The 20,736-nt window shown below is 37.1% G+C and overlaps 1 protein-coding gene across 1 annotated transcript; it reads left to right on the forward strand.

Annotated features, from left to right (window-relative positions):
- Positions 1 to 1,514: 1,514 nt before the first annotated feature.
- Positions 1,515 to 5,082, forward strand: LOC149237154 (aluminum-activated malate transporter 14-like). Its single transcript, XM_089369173.1, has 6 exons — positions 1,515 to 1,839; positions 2,037 to 2,228; positions 3,278 to 3,550; positions 3,652 to 3,770; positions 3,916 to 4,059; positions 4,148 to 5,082. Exons 1-6 carry the CDS (start codon positions 1,515 to 1,517, stop codon positions 4,772 to 4,774), a joined length of 1,680 nt encoding a protein of 559 aa, XP_089225299.1. The 3' UTR covers positions 4,775 to 5,082.
- Positions 5,083 to 20,736: the final 15,654 nt, after the last annotated feature.

The following is a 20,736-nucleotide window of genomic DNA, read 5'->3' on the forward strand; positions in this document are numbered from 1 at the left end:
TTGTGACACTAAGAAGGTGGAAAATGAAAAACACTTCCTTTTAGACTCTTGGTCTGTTACCCACATCCACTCTCAATTCCCTATTATCAATGACACTTCCAATCTTCTTAACTTATTAAGCCAGCCCAATTATAGCGAACATGGAAAGCTTCTTTCCCTACTGCCCCACATTAATCTTAGTGGACGTTCATCATCATCATCATCATCATATATATATATATATATAACACTAAATTTTAAAATATCGTTATTAATTATGAGTATTTGTATTTTTTTAAACATTCATATGTATTATGCATTAAAAAAACATTTATAATTTTATTATTAAAATAAACTATAATATAATGAATTGAATGTATCAAATTTAATATAATTATTTTAATATTATTTTTACTTATTTTTATATTATTATTTATTTTCAACCTTTCACTACAACATTTAGCTTTAGTTTATCCTTCACTGCAACATCTCCATAGTAATGAACGATAAAAAAATTCCTAAACACAAATATCATATTGATTATCTGTGTTTGAAAGGAAGTTGTTTTTAGTGCGATTTTTTTGATTTTCCGGAATACTGCTAACAAATTAGAGGTGAAATTTTGATTTGTGTTATTTAAATTAGTTTTTTTGACTATATATATGGATTCAGCACCCTCAAAAACCCCTAAAGCACTTTGATTGTGCAGGAGTTACCATCAAACTTGTAATTTCAATAAATATCTGTAAAATTATAAAGATATTAAACTTCATAAACACAGCGGAAAAATTTCTAAAAAATCACACCAAGGACAACTCGTTTTTGGAAATCGCTTGTGGCGACATAATTGCCTGATTTGCGTTGTACTTTGAGTTGCGTGAATATTCAAAATGCAATCGCTTGTGGCGACATAATTGCCTAATTTGCGTTGTACTTTGAGTTGCTTGAATATTCAAAATGCAAGACTGTAAAGCATTCACAACTAATATGTTCGTTCAACGATGTTCGTGCATTAAGGCACCCAACTACATGTACAGTGGGCGTCGCTTTCCTATTTTCTAGTCCTACCGCCGACCCCCTCCAGTCATCGCCACAAAAAAATTGACACGGATCACTATTCGAATCTGATCAGAATATCGGTGATAAAGCTGGAGACATCTGGGGTATGCCCATCTTTACAAAAGTCCTTTTTATTGGACAGTTCAATACATCGATTTTTAGATGACCTACTTTCCCTTTATTTGGGGGCACGCACTTCTTTATCAATAACTTGTAACTTCAGTTTTTAACATTTTATTTCATGCAAACACATGATTCCCACTAAACCAAACATGATATATTTAATGCTCGGTGAACTGAGGAATCCTCAATAATTGCATATAAGAAGGCATGCGCAATACTCGAACAAATTCAACACGCTTCGGACTGGAAGCCTGGGACCTGTTATTACAAGCCTTTGTGAGGCACTCTACACAGACATACATGGTTAGGATACCAAGTACTGTTATCTGAAAGTTTGTCCTTCCTGTTTGTCCATGGCAGATCAAAGGTCGGCTGACTACAACATCAACATTGCAATGAACAGACCAGAGAACTGTGCAACAGAATCTACTGAAGAATCGAATGTCTTTAGAAGACTGAACAAAATCCCGACATTGAAGCTAATTTTAAGAAAATTCGCCAAGGAAATTTTGCAGTTGGGCAAAGATGATCCGCGGAAAATTATGCATGCAATCAAAGTAGGGCTTGCATTATCAGTAGTATCTCTGTTCTATCTCACGGATAAATTATTTCATGGCGTTGGTAATAATGCCATCTGGGCTATCATGACAGTTGTGGTGGTTTTTGAATTTACCGCAGGTAATTTGGATTGTTTCTTAATTTCAATATCTGTGTAGATTATTACATTCGTTTTTAGGAGTATAGTGCATTCAATATGTAATATTTGCATTATCCTTCACGATATATGTTTTGACAGGGGGCTATATGGCTTCTTGGCCAATATTGCGTCATTGTAACAAGAAAATGTCCAAAAATGGTTCTATTTGAACTTGTAGGAAAAGCCTTTGCATGTCTGTTTGAATCTTGTGTGGAATATTTTATTGCAGGTGCCACTTTGAGTAAGGGCTTGAATAGAGGAATCGGCACACTGCTAGCCGGCACTTTTGGTGTAGTGGTAGGGTTAATCGGAGATATGTTCGAGGGTCTAGGAGAGGGCATCATCATCTGCATTTCATGCTTTATTTTTGGTAGGCCAATATTTCGAAGAAGCTATCATGGATGAAAGACCGGAATAGATTTTATTAAAATAAGTTCAAATTTTTGGCTGAACCATTCCAACCCTTCTGTTCATTCTAATTATGCCGTATTTTAGTGCTTCACGTTAAATATTTAATATTTCTGGACATTGATTCTTGATATATGATACATACTCCACGTACAGATAAATGAAAGTGTTTCAGATATGGATATAGGCTGTTAAATGGGGTTTTGGGGGGTGTTATTATTTGAGTGATTGTAATGGCTCTAGCCTGAGAAAACAAGTACAGTATCGCTATAGGCTGTCATGTTACCGGCAACCTTCCTTTTTTTCTTTGATCTTAACTATCCTAATACCAGATCTTACTTATTCTAATACCACTAACATAACTTTTTCCTTGGATCTTGCTTTCCAGCTTTCCATGAAAATACGCCATAGAATTGCATAAAATATAAAAATTTCATACAGAGAAGTTGAAATTTTTTGTGTGAAATAGAAGAAAGTCAAAATAGGTTAAGGACTCCATTATAATGTGGATAGTACAATGATGGTGAATCCCGCTGTTAAGCAAACAAATGTGAATGATGACTGCGAAATGAGATATGGATGGGTGAATCCAACCACAACTAATAGATTTAAAATTGTCAATAAACACATGCATACCGAGGTATCCCTGAGATATCCCACTCTACTTGCATTTTTTCTGAAAAATTAGAAAAAAGAAGTCAGTTGTTATTTCTTTATATAAATTCCTCCAACCAAATGTCATTAGATGTCGAGTTGGCTAACCACACATTCCCTCTGTCGTGCATCATTTTCTCCATGTGGTGCATCCTGTGCATTGTAGATCTCTTGTATATTTTCTTGTTCGAAGCATTTCGCTCCATTTTTCTGGGGGATCTTTCAATGTTTGCTACCTTCTGCCTATATAGGATTAGTGTCCATACTGTGCCTGATAGGAATACGACAAGGCGAGAGGAGAGTTGAAACCGATATCTCATAATCTAACTGCAATTCTTTTCTTTTCGCCTTGTACAGGCGCAGGTGCAACCTATCTTCGCTTTTTGCCAAACATAAAGCGCAAGTACGATTATGGCGTCCTGATTTTCCTCCTTACCTTCAATATGATAGCGCTCTCAGGATTCCGCTTTGACAACGGTTTTCGCGTTGCTTACCAGCGACTTGCTACGATAGCCATTGGATTCGCCATTTGCCTCGTCATAAGTTTAATAGTTTTTCCAATCTGGGCAGGCGAGGATCTTCACAAGTCCATTATTCTAAAGATCGATGGCTTATCAAAGACCATAGAAGGTAGAAAAGTTACGGGATCAAATTAATGCCAGATGACATTACCTAATTCACAAGCCAGTAACAGTATATATAATATTCTATCACATGATGCATGGAAACAGGATGCGTGCTCCACTATTTGAAGGACCCCGATTTCCTAGAGCCAGGAGAAATCGCAGAAGAACAAATCCGCCAAGGATACAGAGACGTCTTAGATTCCAAGACCAGCGAAGAATCCCTGGTATATATAATCTCACTTTGTTTGGTCTTTCAATAAGCAGAACCTGTTGCTAGCAGCTACAAGTTGAATTTCTAGTCATTTGTTAACAGGAAATGGTAATATTTTTGACCCAAAATGTCGATATATTAATCTGTTGATTTTTCAGGCAGCTTTTGCTAGCTGGGAGCCGAGACATGGTAAATTCAGATTCCGTTATCCGTGGAAACAATATGTTAAAGTTGGAGGGACACTTCGTCACATGGCATACTCTGTTGTTGGCCTCCATGGATGTCTCCGCTCAGAGTTTCAGGTGAGGCCTCAAATATTGTTTATCCAATCAACATTATCCATGTTGAGTGTAGGATTTAATTAACATCCCATCCCCTTTTATGCTTCAGGCACCGCACTTTACCATAGCGGCAACCGAGAAACCATTCACCAAAGTGGGCTTCCAGGTAGCCCATGTACTGCGACAGGTAGCAGAGAGCATAAGATGCATGGAGCAATGTCCTCCCTCACAAATCCTAATGCAGAGCCTGCACGATGCAGTACAAGAACTGAATACGGCATTCTGTCTTCAGTCCAAACTGTTCCACATCAGCCAGCCGTTGTGTTGTACGGATCCATGTATTTCAACTGCGAAAATCACTAATCTCAATGTGAATCCCACTCAAACCGAACAAGAACCGGATCCTCAACCTATACAGATATTCAAGGATGTCAAGCAAAACGTCATTTCTGATCAATATGAACACCAATCGAACTCTGAACTGTCCTCAGAAGAACTGGATTCCCCGGCTAGAAGACAGTACATATACAACGAAAGAAAACGAGCTCTATCTGCAGTCACTGGTCGACTTTCTATGAAAGACAGATATGGTGTAGAATTTGCCGAGGCACTTCCATTGGCTGCCTTTGCGTCCCTTATAATGGAGATCGTTGCAAGGCTGGAGCATGTCATAGAAGCTGTACACGAGCTCGGAAAGCTTGCGGCGTTTAAACCTTATGTTGTACAGAGTTTATAGGTGTGGACGACCCTGACACTGGCATATTGAAATCAGCAAATGTAGATTTTCATTAACTACAATGCTCAGATACCTTAAATGGCCGTTAGTTTTGCGCCATCATTTTCAGCCATACGGCGAAATGAGTTTACACTTTTATAACATGGGAATACTTATAAACTTCACTCAAATTTTGGTATTCATTGTAGCTATTTTTGTTTGAAACAAAATCTGTAGCTGATATCTCCCACTTGTTGGCTCAGTAGCTCAGGAAGCTCCTGCGTAATCGTTGGTGCCATGAAATTTCGCACACTAAGTTTATCCACCTCTACAGCTGTTCGAAAATACCGACCTTAGCTATATCTCTATTGATGTAACACAAAGCACCTCTGAATTTTATTTTAATGACCATGAAAATTTGGATTCCCTGACTAAAGCAAAGGCCATAACTATAATCAGTGAACACTGCCCCTCTTTTTATATCGAAAAGTTAAAGATAAGTATTGAATTCTTATAAATATGATAATGAAAAGTATGACAGATGTTATAGTTGTTCTTTTCCAACGTTTTTTATTTTTTAAACTTTTCCTTGATGATGAGCTATAGTGCATTCTAAGTGTAAATGTGTTATTTTGTCAATAGAATAAAATAATTTTATGTTGTGAGTAATACAAAATTTATATGGTATCAGAGCACGCTTTTATTGCTCTACTGAGTCTTTTTGTTTTGGGGCATTTGTAAAAAGAAAATTCAGTTTTCATTTTACTTGTGAATAAATAATTTCTATCATATTTTTATTCCGGATCTACGGACCTGCTTGAGTGATATCTACTTGACTCAGATAAAATCTGATTGGATTGTTAGATATAGTAGCTGGTTTTGCTATGGAATGTGGTAGATGAGAAGGTGAAAGTTGAGGCAGAGGAGTCTTCCTCTAGACTGTAGTTGCTGAGATTAGATCACAGTACATTTCCGCAACAAAACAGAGCTAAAAAATTAAAGCAAATTTACCCAGAACAAAACAGTGTGGTTGAGCGCTAAAAAAAACAGTCCAGAAAGTCTATACCTTAGATTATAATTTCCAAACACAATAAAATACCTTGGGAGAAAATATGAAGGCTGCAACTCCTTCACCAAGTAAAGCAAGAGTTCTTGGTGAGATTTAGATTTCACAAGGTGTTAGTGGGTAACTCGTTGTAAAACATGCAATTAATTTGTTTCTAAGCATCTACTACAAATTGCTCAACGATTTTCTCAGACTTACTTCCACTACTTAGAAAAAGACTTCTACATATATGTATATTTAAAATATATATTTTTTTAGTATTTTAACACATCAAAGTCAAAGTATTAAAACTTAGGATGAACTTTTGTACTAAAACATAATTTTCTGAACTTGTTGCAGATGTTACACATATATTAGATGCAGAATAAATATATGGACAATACATTTTACCAACCCTCCATTAAATGCACTTTCGTTTTAATTATATGATGTTTGTACCCCAGCTAAGAATTTCTTTTAATCCATGTAAAAAAACTTTTCAGTGCAAGGACAAAATGGTTTTCGATTTGATGTTGTACTCCAAAGGATGGTTGTTGTTAGTATCATGACTATGGTGGTTGGGATTATTTTTCCAATACTCCCCGTTAATCACAACTACCTCCATTCCCAATTCCCAAACAATTCATTAACCTCTATTCGCAATTCCCAAACAATCCTTCACATGGACAAAATTTTGGCTTCATGAAGATGTCTGTAAATTGTTCATGTGACCTACAATGTTGCAACATAATTTCACCATTGTTAATCAATTCTCCAGATATTTAGTGTCAATGTGCTTGCTCCTCTTGTGAACAACAAAATTCTTTGATAGTGCACTTTCTGAATTGTTGTCGCCGAAAATAGATTTTGTTCCCTCTTGCTCATGGCATAAATCCCTCAACATTCTTCTCATCCAAGCTTCTTGACACATTGTTGTTGTTGTAGCAACATATTCAAATTATGTTGTTGATAATAACACTATTGGCTGCTTATTGGAGGCCTCTGAAATGACTCTTGAACCTAAATGAAAAAACATATCTTGACGTGTTTTTCTATCATCAACAATTCCTGCCTAGTCACTATTAGTGTAACTAACCAACCTAAAATCATTTGTTGCAGTGTACAAAATACCATACTCTTTTGTCTCATTGACATACCTTAAAATCCATTTCGCTACTTGACAATGTGTCTCCTTGAGTGTCTCCATGAACCTTGACACCAGGCTTACTACATGCTTTATATCCTACCTAGTTGCTGCCATATACATCAAAATTCCCACCAAACTTTTATATAATGTCGGATTGACATTGCTACTTCAATCTACTTTTCTTAACTTCAATCCCATAACAATTGGAGTTGGGGTGCACTTGTTGTTCTGCATAGTGAATCTCTCCAAAATATTTCCTACATAGTTCACCTAAGAAATAAAAATACCATTTTGTGTTTGTTTCACTTCTATGCCAAAAGGATAGCTTAACAACCCCAAGCCTGTCATTTCAAACTCACTTTTCATGACTTGATTGAAATCAACAATGAGTAAATCATCACTCGTAAAAATTAAATAATCTACATGTAAAACAATAATAATAAGCTTACCATCACTTTGTTTGATGTAGAGAGTAGGCTCGTCGTCACATTTTTCAAAAGCATTGTCCATCAAGTAAACATTTGTCCTGCTATAACATGCATGCGGTGCATACTTCATATCATAATGAGCTTTATTCAACCTATACACCTTGTCTTCTTGGCCTTCTACCTCATAAGCACGTAGTTGCACAACATATACTTCCTCTTTCAACACTCCATTCAAGAATGCGAACTTCACGTCCATTTGATACACTTTCCATTCATGTTGTGCGACAATTGACATCGTTGTATGCACTGTCTCCATCCTTGCAACTCACTCAAATGTCTCTACATAATATCTTCAATGTTGTTGCTTATATCCATTGACAACTAGCCTTTCTTTATGCCTTTCAATCTTTCCTCAATGTTGCTCTTGGCCTTATAGACCCACTTCACTCCAATGACTTCTTTTCCTTGCAAAAGGTCCACTAACGCCAATGTGTCATCATTTTCTATTGCTTCTATTTCTGCATCCATTACTATGGTCCATTTTCCTCCTTGACTACATCCTCAAAATGGAGTGGGTCATCTACATGACAAAACAATGCAAATAAGGAATTTAGACTTGCACTATTATCAACTTCATTTTGCTCATAAATTTCACTTCAATTTTTGAATGTTTGTCTTCTTATGCTTACAGAAGATGGGGTTGACATGTCACTTAATTTTTAGCTTCAGTTAGATGGCGTTGTAGGTCTTTGTGGTGTTCTTGGAGTAGTACTTTCTTAACAGCATGACTCTGTCCTATTATTTCATGTTGATGATGTCACTTGGCGATTGCTTTGTTGAGCTTGAATAGGAGTAGGAGTCATCACCAATGAGGAATTACTTTTTGTGGTCAATTCCTCTTTACCTTCATGTGGTATACATGTTTTCACATTGATTGTCTTCTGCAAACTTCCATTCCATGCTTCCTCTTCTATGAACTACACATCTCCACTTATTACAACCTTCTTGATTAATGGATTATAGAGCTTATACGCCTTCAATTAATCACTATATCCAACAAGTATAAATTTCTCCCCCATGCTATAAAAGCCCCAGTGAAAAATCAATGTAATAAAAGTAAATAAAGGAAAACTAATAACCATAGATGATGGGATACTTATTCCAAGTTGAATGTTGGGCAAAATCCTGGTGATGGGGATCACTTGTGATTGGTTATGGCTAAAGAGACTGGCAAAGGCAATGGCTAAGGCTTTGGAAAGGAAAAATGACATTTTGGCACATTTATTTATGAAAATAATGGAAATTAGGAGAAAAGGGAGGTGAAAGGTCACAAGTTGCATGTGAGGAGGTAAATGAAGGAAAATAATGGAAAATGAAGAAAATAGAGGCCTCATTCATAAAAAGGGTTCCGAGGATCAGTTGGTAAGCTTTTGTCAGTTCAATTTTGGAGCTCTCTCATTATTCTCTCTCTCTCATACTCTTGGAGAGATTTTAATTGGAGAACTCTTGGAGGATGTGGCATACATGGATCCTTGGAGCAAGAAGGCAAAGGAAGAGCAGGAAAGCACAAAAAGACATCGGGATCAACAACTACATCGGATTTGCTTGCGAGTTGCATGTATGTTTCCTTCACTAGTTTCTTCATCCATGGCATATGTATGTCGTTTGTTGGTTGTGATCTATGATTGGCATGGAGGATGACAGGGAATGATAATGGATTGACTAGCCTTGCCATTTCCTGGATCGCCATGGTGATTGTTGATTCATTTTTCATTGTTGTGTTTTGGTTGGTTCTCATGTTTCCTTAGCTTGGGCTGAGTCATTAGTCTATAGGCTTTGTTGGACAAACGCTATGGAGCCATGGAACAACTTGGGTTGAGTTACTAGTCCCGTAGCCTTGGTTGGATAAACACTCTGGAGCCCTTGGTGGGTTGAGTTACTAGTCACATAGCCTTGGATGGACAAACGCTATGGAGTCCGATAAAATATGTGGGTTGAGTTACTAGTCATGGAGCCTTGGTTAGACAAATGCTCTGGAGCCCTAGATGGTCAGGATAGAGAAGGATCTAATGATTATTTTGGTGATGTATAACCATGAGATGGAATTAATGTTTGATTGGTTGAGGTGGATGGCATATCGAAGCCCTTGATGTTTTTTTATTGATGTGTTCTATGAGATTCCACATTCATGCTTTGAATATGAAACGATGGTGAATGGATAAAGAGAGATTTGGCTTAGCCATTCTACATTTGGGTGGAATGTGGAAGTCCCATCTCGGGTTTGGATTTTGCATCATTAATGTCCTTGTATTTCCATGAGAATTTTGATGGATTATATGTGGCCTACATGGTTGTAATTTCGTGACTATTTTTTTGTGTTATTTTGTTGGTTATGTATGTGTTTTATGACAATAGCTATGTATGGATTTCACCATGTTTTTACTTGTAATTTAATTATCAATGTATCTATGACCTAATGGATAGAATGACAGTTCATGTGATGAGGCATCAATGGTTCTTAGTGATTCTCAGCTAAGTATGAAGCTCCTATGCTCAGAATTGTTATTTACACATGTAGTTTACATATTTGTGATATATTTGATAAAATGCGTGTCATGGCTAGTAGGGGTCCAATTAAGGCTTCATTCAAACATTTTCTTTAGTACTGTGATTTCCATGTTATTTTACTATTCTAAAAGTGTCATGAAATTATGGGGAGTGACCTAGGCTCTAGGCCTAAAAAAGTGGCTCAAATCCTGCAGTCACTAACATAGCACAGACAAATTTAGTCTATGGTTGCTCATAGGCAAGCCTGGATTCTGTCATGCCTATAGCATGAGAGAGACGAAGGCTTAAGTTGTCAAAAATTTTAGTGGGACCCAAGGGAAAGTTTTCTAGAGTATTGGATTTGTTCCTGAGGGTCCTATAGCTGATGTTGAATGTCTGTATGGTGTGTTTCCATCGGTTCCACTTCCTTAACATGACTTAGGAGGTTGAATCATATGATAGTGGCCTCTCGTCACATCTTTACCCTGGCTGGCTAGTTGCTTGGGTAGATGTGGGAGGAGGGTATTATATAGTGGCCTCAGAGCATTGTTCACCCCTCAGACTCGATGGAAAATGTGTTGGTCATGCATGCATGCCAGTTGCATGTGTGTCTCTCACATTTCTATGTCATGTGCTTGTTGCATTTGCATGATGTTGTTCATGGTTGTAGTAATGTCTTCATGTGAAACTTGAGGTTGTTTTTGGGGAATGGAGTTTCATGAGCGTATGAATGGTTACATGTCAACTTATGTCATTGACATGTATCATTGTAGTATGTTTGGTTACAATCTTGAATGTTAAGTTACGTTCTTGTATGCTTGGTTGCATATATCATTCTTGCAGGTTTGATTTGAAATATCATTCACTGATGGTTGATCATATGTGTTTATGCATATGTATTGTTGGTTATGTATTTCTTATGCATCTACATGTTTGTATGTGGTCGATAGTACAGTGATGTAGTGGTTGTTGTCATGCATGAGTTCATGGTATGTGTTGTTGATGAGATCATGCATTAATGACTCGACCCTAGTTAGAATGATTGTTGCATGGTCGTATGCTTATGTTTTATATTTCTATATGCTGTCGTGATTATTTTATACTTGTATCATGCTGATTTTTTAATCTTGCAAACAAGGTATCCTCCGCAAACTATACTATGGTGCATTGGTTTATTTTGATTTGGCTTAGCTCACATGATATACCTTGTAGGAAGAAATATCAAATGGCTAGTAAGATGGTTGACTACAAAGACTCTCCCTATGAATTGGAAGAGTAGTATGGTGTTGGGAACTCTTCTGATTTGGTGGTTATGCTAAGAAGGTTAAAGGAAGAAATAAGGAGTTGTGAGGAAGTTAATTAAAGAATCATGTAGGCACATGAGAAACAAGTGGAGGTAAATATAGTAATACTTCAGAGTTTGTTAGATTTTCAACGACAGGGACCATGTCAGATCAACTATGAGTATGAGGATAGGAATAGTGGGTCATAAGGTAGTTGGTTGCATGGTGGTCACGGTTCATATAGAGATGACATAGTTAGAGATGGTAGATTGTTGGACACTCCAGAGGGGAGAAGGGATAGACACAGCTATGATTCTAGTTCTGACTCAAATAAGCATCATGATCATCATCGTTATCATCCTTACAGGAGGAGTGATAAGGGATACTTGTCGGATGAATTTAAGAAAGCAAAGCCACCAAAATTTGATGGAGAGATGAAGAAACCACATGATGCAGAGGCATGGTTTCTTGGCATGAGGAAATTCTTCAGGTAGGATGACTATTCAGAGAACATGAAATCTAGAGTGGCTACATTCAGTCTCATAGGTAAAGTAGGTGTTTGGTGGGAATACGTGAAGAATGTAAAATGTATTCATGAAGAGGATTTGACTTTGAGTGAGTTTGAGATGCTATTTAAGAAGACGTGTTTTTCAGAAAGATACTTTGATGACAAGGCGAAGGAATTTTATGATTTAAATATGGAATCTATGACAGATGATGAGTACACTAGCCAATTCTTGGAGTTACTAAGGTATGCCGCTTATCTCACAGAGGGAAAAGCCAAGATTCAAAGGCTCGTTAGTGGATTATCGATTGCATTCAAAGATAGGATTGAGTTCGATGAGCCTAGATCATTGGAGGAGGCCATTCGAGAGTTGAAGCATTGTTATGAACAATCGAAGCACATAACTAAGACGCAACCAGATTAGAAAGGTAAGGAACAAAGGAAAATGTGACTGAAAGTGAGTAAGACCATAGGATTTGGGTAACAAGGAGAATGTTGCACCAGCTAAGAGGTTCATTGCATTCGATGGAGGACGAGGACATAGATCTGAGGAGAAGAATAAGGATTCTATGTGGTGTTGCATTTGTGGAGGAGATCAACATAGGAAGGATTGTCCATAGTACCAGAGTGGGAGGCCTAAGATATACAATGCGTAGGAGGCACAAACTGTTGGAGACACTGGTCAAAGTATTCCATGTATGTATGTAGCATTGGATATCAAAGAGGAAGATCATCAGACATTTATCATTGAGATGGACGGTAAGCTTTATGATCAAGTTATTTCTATTTTGATTGACCCTGGATCTACTTATAACAATGTTAGTCCTGACTTCGTGGATAAGTGTGGTTTGAGTAAGGAATTACATGCAGAGTCTTGGTTAGTGTAGTTTGCTACAAATACAAAGAAGAGAGCTCATCATTGGGTAAGAGCTTGTGCATTTTATTTTAATGGTATGCCTACTGCAACACAATTGAATGTATTATCGTTGGGTTCATACAACATGTTGTTGGGCATGGACTAGTTGTATCGTCATAGAACCAAGGTAGAAGGTTATGCCAAATCCATTGAATGTGATGATGACAATGGAGAACCAAGAGTTTTATAGGATAAGAAGAAAGCTACATCAGTTAGGATGGTGACAACTATGCAAGCAAAGAGTAGCCGCAGGAAAGGGTGTAAGTTATTTGTAGTGCACATTTCTAGTGATAGGTGTAAGGAAGTTGAGGATGCAAATGTGTTGAGCAGGTACCGATTTTTACAACAATTCAAGGATGTGTTTTCTCAGGACATTATAGAGTTTCCATCTCATAGGGAGGTATATTTTTGTATTGATTTAGTGCCAGGGGTAGCTCTAACATCAAAATCTCCTTATAGGATGAACACACATGAGTTGGTTGAGTTAAAGTTGCAGTGGAAAGAGATGTTGGACAAGGGGTACATTAGGACAAGTGTATCACCATTGAGCACACTGATATTATTTGTGAAGAAGAAATATGGTACTCTCAGATTATGCATTGACTACAAGTAGTTGAACAAAGTGATCATCAAGAGTAGGCATTTGTTACCAAGGATTGATGACTTATTCGACTAGTTGAAGGGAGAAACAATGTTCTCGAAGATTGGTTTGAGATCTGAATACCACAACGTATGCATCAAATAAGAGGGCATTTAGAAGACCACATTCAGGAATAGGTATGGACATTATGAGTTTGTTGTTGTTCCATTTCGCTTAACTAATGATCCAACTACATTTATGTGTTTGATGAATAGTGTGTTGCATCCATATTTGGATAAGTTTGTTATTGTGTTCATTGATGATATACTGGTATATTCTAAGAATGTGGAAAATCATGTTGAACATTTAGCAGCAGTGTTGAGGTTGTTGAGGAACCTCAGTTATATGCTAAGCTCAACAAGCATAGCTCCCTTGAGAATGAGGTACATTACTTGGGGCATGTTGTCTCCAAGGAGGGAATTGTAGTAGATCTAGAAAATATAAGAGACATCATGGAGTGGATAGATCCTAAGAATGTGGATGAGGTGAGATCTTTCATGGGTTTGGTAGGATACTATAGGAGGTTCATTAGGAACTTCTCACAAATTGCTTATCTTATCACATCATTGCAGAGGAAACGTAAGAAGTTTGAATGGACAAAGGAGTGAGAAGCTAGTTTTGAGAAGCTCAAGTAGTTGTTGACACATGCACTAATGCTAAATATTGTAGATTTAGAAAAAGAGTTTGTAGTACGCACAAATGACTGCAAGAGAAGACTTGGTGGAGTCCTTATGCATGATGGATAGGTGGTATGTTATGAGTCATGTAAACTAAATGAGTATGAGTAGAACTATGCCACACATGATCTTGAGATAGCATTGATTATACATGCACTAAATATGTGGAGACACTATCATATGGGTAGGAGTTTTACATTGATGAGTGATCACAGTGGTTTGTGATATCTATTTGACCAATCGAATGTGAATGGTAGGCAGGCTCAGTGGTTGGCTACAATCAGTGAGTTTGATTTTGAGATCTGATATATCAAGAGTAAAGAGAACGTAGTGGTAGATTGTCTTAGTAGGCAGGTACATGTAACTCACTTAGAAGCTATGAGCTCCTATGGGACAAATCTACAAGGTAGGATCTTGTGGGTGGATCAAAAAGATGTCAGATATATGAATATTGTTCATAGGTTGCAGTAGAGAATAGGTACAGGTACATGTGATAGTACAAGTACAGGTGATAGTACAGGTACAAGTATGGGTCCAAGTGCACAAGATATGGATTACTTTCTTACAACGTATGGATTGGTTAGGTTTCAAGACATGATATATATGCTGAATAGTTGTGATCTCAAGAAGATGATCTTGAGGGATTTTCATGTGAAACTCTATTCAGGTCACCAAGGTTACCAGAAGACGCTGACAACAGTGAAGAGATTTTATTATTGGCTGAATTTATAGAGGGATGTAGCAGATTTCATGCCAGATGTTTTATTTGTCAGTGAGTGAAATAAAAATGTAAACATCCTAATGGAGTGCTACAACTAATTGTGATTCCAGAGTGGAAATGGGAAGTCATTTCCATGGACTTCATTACAGGTTTTATGAAGATAGTGAGACAACATGATTTCGTCATGGTCATTGTGGAGAGATTGACAAAGGTTTCACATTTCATTTCGGTGAAGTCTACATTCTCAGCTAGCGATGTAGCATAGGTGTTCATAAGAGATGTGGTTAGACTACATGGGATTCCAAAGAATAATGTGTGATATAGGAATGCAAAGTTCACTTCCAAGTTTTGGAAGGAGTTATTTGTAGGTTTGGGCACAGAGTTGGCCTTGAGTATGACTTATCATTCATATACAGATGGATAAACAGACAGGGTCAATAAGATGTTGGAGGACATGTTGAGGAATTATGTAATGCACCAGCAACGAAAGTCGTAAGAGTACCTTACACCAGTAGAGTTCTTGTACAATAATGGGTATCATGAATTATTAAGGATGAATCATTTTATGGAATTTTTTGGGCAGAGTTGCAACACTCCCGTCACTTGGAGTGATCTAGTTAACAAGGTGTTGATTCGACCAAACATGTTAGCAAACATGGAACAAGAAATGCAGGTTATAAAGAAGAATCTAAAGGCAACACAAGATAGGAAGAAGATTTATGCAGATGGAACAGGTTGTTCAAAGAGTTCCAAGTTGGGGAACATGTGTATTTTTGCATCAAAGCAAGGAAGAGATCCTTGCCAATTGGATCATGTGCCAAGATGGCACCACGGTGATGTGGAGCCTTCAGTATCCTTGAGAGGATTGGGACAGTAGCCTATTGACTTTTACTGCCTCTGATAGTTAAATTCCATCATCTTTTTCATGTGTCCTTACCTAAAAAGTATGTTAAATATGTTGATCATGTGATTAATTAGACTGTATTGTAGGCGAAACCAGATGGAAAATTCCAGCCGGAACCTCAGTGTATATTGCAGAAAAAGGTTCTCATTCTCTAGAATTAAGAAATCAAGCATGTTAAGGTGAAATGGAATCACTTTGGGCCTAATGAATCTATAGGGGAGATGGTAGATCAGATGCGGCCTATGTATCATTCCTTGTTTTTTGGTTGAGTCAAAGTCATTTTGGCTTGGTGTTTTAGTGTATTCTTTGATGATGTTGGTTTATATACATATGTATATGGATCTAAATACGACCATGAGCTATTTCATAAAGCTCCAATAAGCGGTATGGGTGTTATGTCATTATGATGTTATGTTGTTATGTTTTCATGTTGGTTTTCTTTTTAACAGGATGATCATTGTAAACACTTCCTCGAGCTAAGTTATAAATCTCCATTGGAAATATATGTTTTTCTTACAATAGTTTTGTGATTGTATGTGTTGTTGAAAAATGAGGACAATGTCCCCCCAAGGTGGAGGGTTCTGTAATAGCCATCATGAAAAGTCAATGTAATAAAAGTAAATAAAGGAAAAATAATAACCACGGATGATGGGACACTTATTCCAAGCTAAATGTTGAGCAAAATGATATTGATGGGGATCAAATGTGAATAGTTATGGCTAAGGAAATTGGCAAAGCCAGTGGCTAAGGCTTTGGAAAGGAAAAATGGCATTTTGAGACATTTATTTATTAAAATAATGGAAATTAGGATAAAATTGAGGTGAAAGTTCAGAAGTTGCATGTGAGGAGGAAAATGAAGGAAAATAATGGAAAATGAAGAAATAGAGGCATCATTCATAAGAAGGCTTTTAAGTCTCAGTTGGTAACCTGTTGTCAGTTCAATTTTGGAGCTCTCTCATTATTCTATCTCTCTCATGCTCTTGGAGACTTGGAGTTTTCTTGGAGCACTGTTGGGGGTGTGGCATACTTGGATCCTTCGAGAAAGAAGGCAAAGGAAGAACAGGAAAGTACAAGAAGGCATAAGAATCAACATCTACATTTTATGTTCTTGCAGGTACCGAGTTGGATGTATGTTTCCTTCACTAGTTTTGGTATGCATGTGGCTTGTTGGTTGTGATATGTCATTGGCATGTAGGATGGCCAAGATTGATAATGTATTACCTAGCGTTGCATTTCGTGGATATCCATGGTGATTGTGGGTTCATTTTTCATTGTTTTGTTTTGGTTGTTTTTCATGTTTCCTTCACTTGGGTTGAGTTATTAGTCTCGTAGGCTTGGTTGGACAAACATTCTAGAGCCCTTGGTGGGTTGAGTTACTAGTCCCATATCCTTGCTTGGGTAAACAATCTGGAGCCAGGTAAAAGTTATGGGATAAGTTACTAGTATCGAAGCCTTGGTTGGGAAAATTCTTTGGAGTGTTGGATGTATGGGATAGAGACTGATATGATGATGGTTTTGATGATGTTCGACTGTGAGGTGGAATCATTATTTCATGGGTTTAGGTGGATGGCATCTAGAAGCCCTGAATGGTTTTTTATTGATGTGTTCTATGAGATCCCATATTCATACTTGGAATATGGCATGGGTTTGAATGGATGAGGAGAGGTTTGGCTCAACCATTCTACGATCGGGTGGAACATGGAAGTCCCATCCCGAGATTGGATTTTCCATCATTAATGAAAGGTTATTTCTCCTTATATTTCCATGAGAATTTTGATTGATTATAAGTGGTCTATGTGAATGTACTTTCATGAGTATTTATGTTGCTATAATGTTGCTTATGTATATGTTTTATGACAATAGTTATGTATGCCTTTCACAATGTTTTTACCTGTAATTGAATGATCAATGTATCTGTGACCTAATGGATGGAATGGAAGTTGATGTGTTGAGGCATCCATGGTTTTTAGCGATTCTCAACTAAGTATGAGAGTCCTATGCTGAGAAATGTTATTTCCACTTGTAGTTTACATATTTCTGATATGTTTGACAGACTTCCTATCATGGCTAGTAGCGGTTCAGTTAAGGTTTCATTCAAGCATTTGATTTAAAATTGTCATTTCCATGTTATTTTATTGTTCTGAAAGTGTCATGAAGTTCTAGGCAGTGACTTGAGCTCTAGGCCTAAAAACGTGACTCAAATATCGGGGTCGCTGGCATAGAACTGCCAAATTTAGTCTCTATTCACTGGAAGGCAATCCTGTGAGAACAACATTGGGTTTCTGGAGGTTTTCATGCCTATAGCATGAGAGAAACTGAGGCGTAAGTTGTCCAAAAGTTCAGTGGGACCCAAGGGCAAGTTGTATAAAGTATTAGATTAGTTCATGAGGGTCATATAGCTGATGTTGAATGTTTTCATGGTGTGTTTCCATCACTTCCACTTCCTTAATGTGACTTTGGAGGTCGAATCATATCATAGTCGCCTCTCATCCCATGTTTACCCTAGCTGGTCGGCTACTTGGATAGATGTGGGAGGAGGGTGTTACACATGTTACCCAACCTATTACTCAATTCATCTAGTACATGTACGTAAGCCACACATCCAAACACTTTCATATGAGTGACATTATGCTTTCTTGCACTCCATGTCTCTGTAGGAGCCATATTCCTAACACTTTTGGTTGGATGCCTAATAATGCTATATGTTGCGCAAACGGAAACTTCAGCCCCATATTCATTTGGAAAATGCTTTGTCTTCAACATAATCCTTTCTGTTTCCATAATGGTCCTATTTTTCCTTTCCGTGACTCCATTGTTTTGAGGTGCATACCTTGTTGTAAATTTCTTTGGAATTCCATGATCCCTACAAAAATGTAGGAAGTCATTTGAGATGTATGTGCCACCTCTATCAGTCCTAAAACATTTGTTGTAGTTTCCACTTTGCTTCTCAACAAGAGATTTTTATTGGCAGAAGCACTCAAACACTTCACTTTTCTATTTAAGGAAGTACACCCATGTCTTCCTTATGTAGTCATCTATGAAAGTCAAGAAATAATAGCCGCCCCAAATTGATGGTGTCTACATTAGTCCACATAAGTCTAAATGGACAATATCCAAAGGTGCCTTTGCGCTTATTGAATTTCCTGTTGGAAATGTATCTCTATGTTGTCTGCCTAAGATGCATAGTTCACATAGGTTGTCCAATTTTTCTATGAGTCGAAATCCCTTAGCCATGCCTTTCCTATGTACTAAATCAAACCTCCAAAATTAACATGACCAAATCTCAAATTCTATAACCATTTTTCATCTTTGACCTGTGCGTGAAAGTTTACTTGTGTGATAACAAGTACTTTTCTTCTGTCCTCTTGTGAATTGATTGACAGTTGTGCGTTTTCACCTTCTTCCTTCAAATATGGTTTTATCTTTAAGGGAAACATTCTATTTCTTATCATTTGAACTTTTGCAATCATCTATCTGCTTGGAGACTTATCCAAAATTGTGCACTCACCATGTTTGAAAAATACATTGTAGCCCTTTTGCACGAGTTGTCCAATTCTTATGAGGTTATTGTTATTTCTATATAATACTAGTGTAGACCCTTAATATTATTGTTAGTGTATCCACCTTAATTTTATTGTTGTTCCCATTTAATCCCCTTATTGGTATTATTGTGCCCCATAGAAGCCCACTATTGTTATTGTTGTGCCATTACATTATTATTGCTATGTAGGTTCTGATTATATTGTGAACCCTTAGACTCCTATATATAGAAAGGAGGTATTTTCATTTGTATCATCCAAGAATTGTTCATTTATGTAATGTAATCATTGATATATCTATTTGTGAGTTGGTTGCATAACATTTGGTATCATGTTACCATGTTTCAGGCTTAAAGAAGGTTATAGGTGACAATCTGCCAATTCAAACAGTATTGTCAGAACTTGACAAGGAACGAAAAGTCATATTGTAACATGAAGTAGTCATGGAAGAAAGAACCCAACAGCTACGAAATCAATCAATTTCAGATTATCTCATCAAGTGGAAGAACTTACTGATTACACATGGGAGAATGGGAATTTTATATAGAAGCATCCAGAATCACTCAAACATTGAGGACGATACTTTTTTGAAGGAGAAGAGCATGTTAGGTCCGTATAATACTAGTGTAGCCCCTTACATTTATTGCTAGTGTAGCTCACTTATTGTTATTGTTGTGCCCGTGTAGTCCCCATATTGTTACTACTGTGCCCCATATAAGTCCACTATTGTTATTATTGTGCTCTTACATTATTATTGTTATGTAGGCATCGATTATTTAGTGATCCCTTAGACTCCTATATAGAGAGATGAGGTATTTTCATTAGTATCATCCAAGAATTGTTCATTTCTGTAATGTAAAGGAGGTTTCCCCTTCGAAGAGGATAATTTTTAAGTCGTTGATCTATCTGTTTGTGAGTTGGTTTCATAATACTTATAATTCAAATGAGGGACAAGATAAACATCTGAAATGTACTTCTTCTCCCCCTTATTTGTTAGAATGTTGAATCTTCCTTTTCCCATGACAAAGACTTTGTTATCAGTCCCTAATGTCACTTTAGATTTCACACTTTCATCTAGATTGGTAAACATTTCTATGTTCCCTATCATTTATTGCTACACCCTGAATCTAGAAATGATATGTCCCTGCTTTTCTTGTGCTACATTGCAAGCTAAAAACATGCTATCTTGGTTCTGGTTTTATTTTTTGAAATTTTCACTTGATTTGTTACTTATATCATGTTTCTTCTTTTTACATTCATTTTCATAATGACTATACTTCTTACAATAATGACATTGAACTTAAGCCCCAAGGGTTAGCTCAGTTGGTCAAAATCAGTGCCTCGTCATTCGAGAGGTCACAGGGTCCATTCTTCCCGAAGCCCTTGGGGTAAGCCCTTGCTAGTGGGTTGCTGGGCTATATTACCTTTGGAGTCGATCAGCCCAGATTTTTCCGTGGACATAGCGACCACCCATTGACCAAGGTGTCTGTGAACCACAACCAAAAAAAAAATAATGACATTGAACTTGAGATTTATGATACCTCTGACCTTGTGCTCGATTTTGACTTGAGCTTTGACTTGGATTTTGATTACTTCTCCTTCAATTTGAGCTTGAAGGGATGACTCTTCCA

Source organism: Pinus tabuliformis, chromosome 8, assembly GCF_031772625.1.
Source record: "Pinus tabuliformis cultivar Carrire ecotype Pingquan chromosome 8, CPIR1, whole genome shotgun sequence".
NCBI lineage: Eukaryota > Viridiplantae > Streptophyta > Pinopsida > Pinales > Pinaceae > Pinus > Pinus tabuliformis.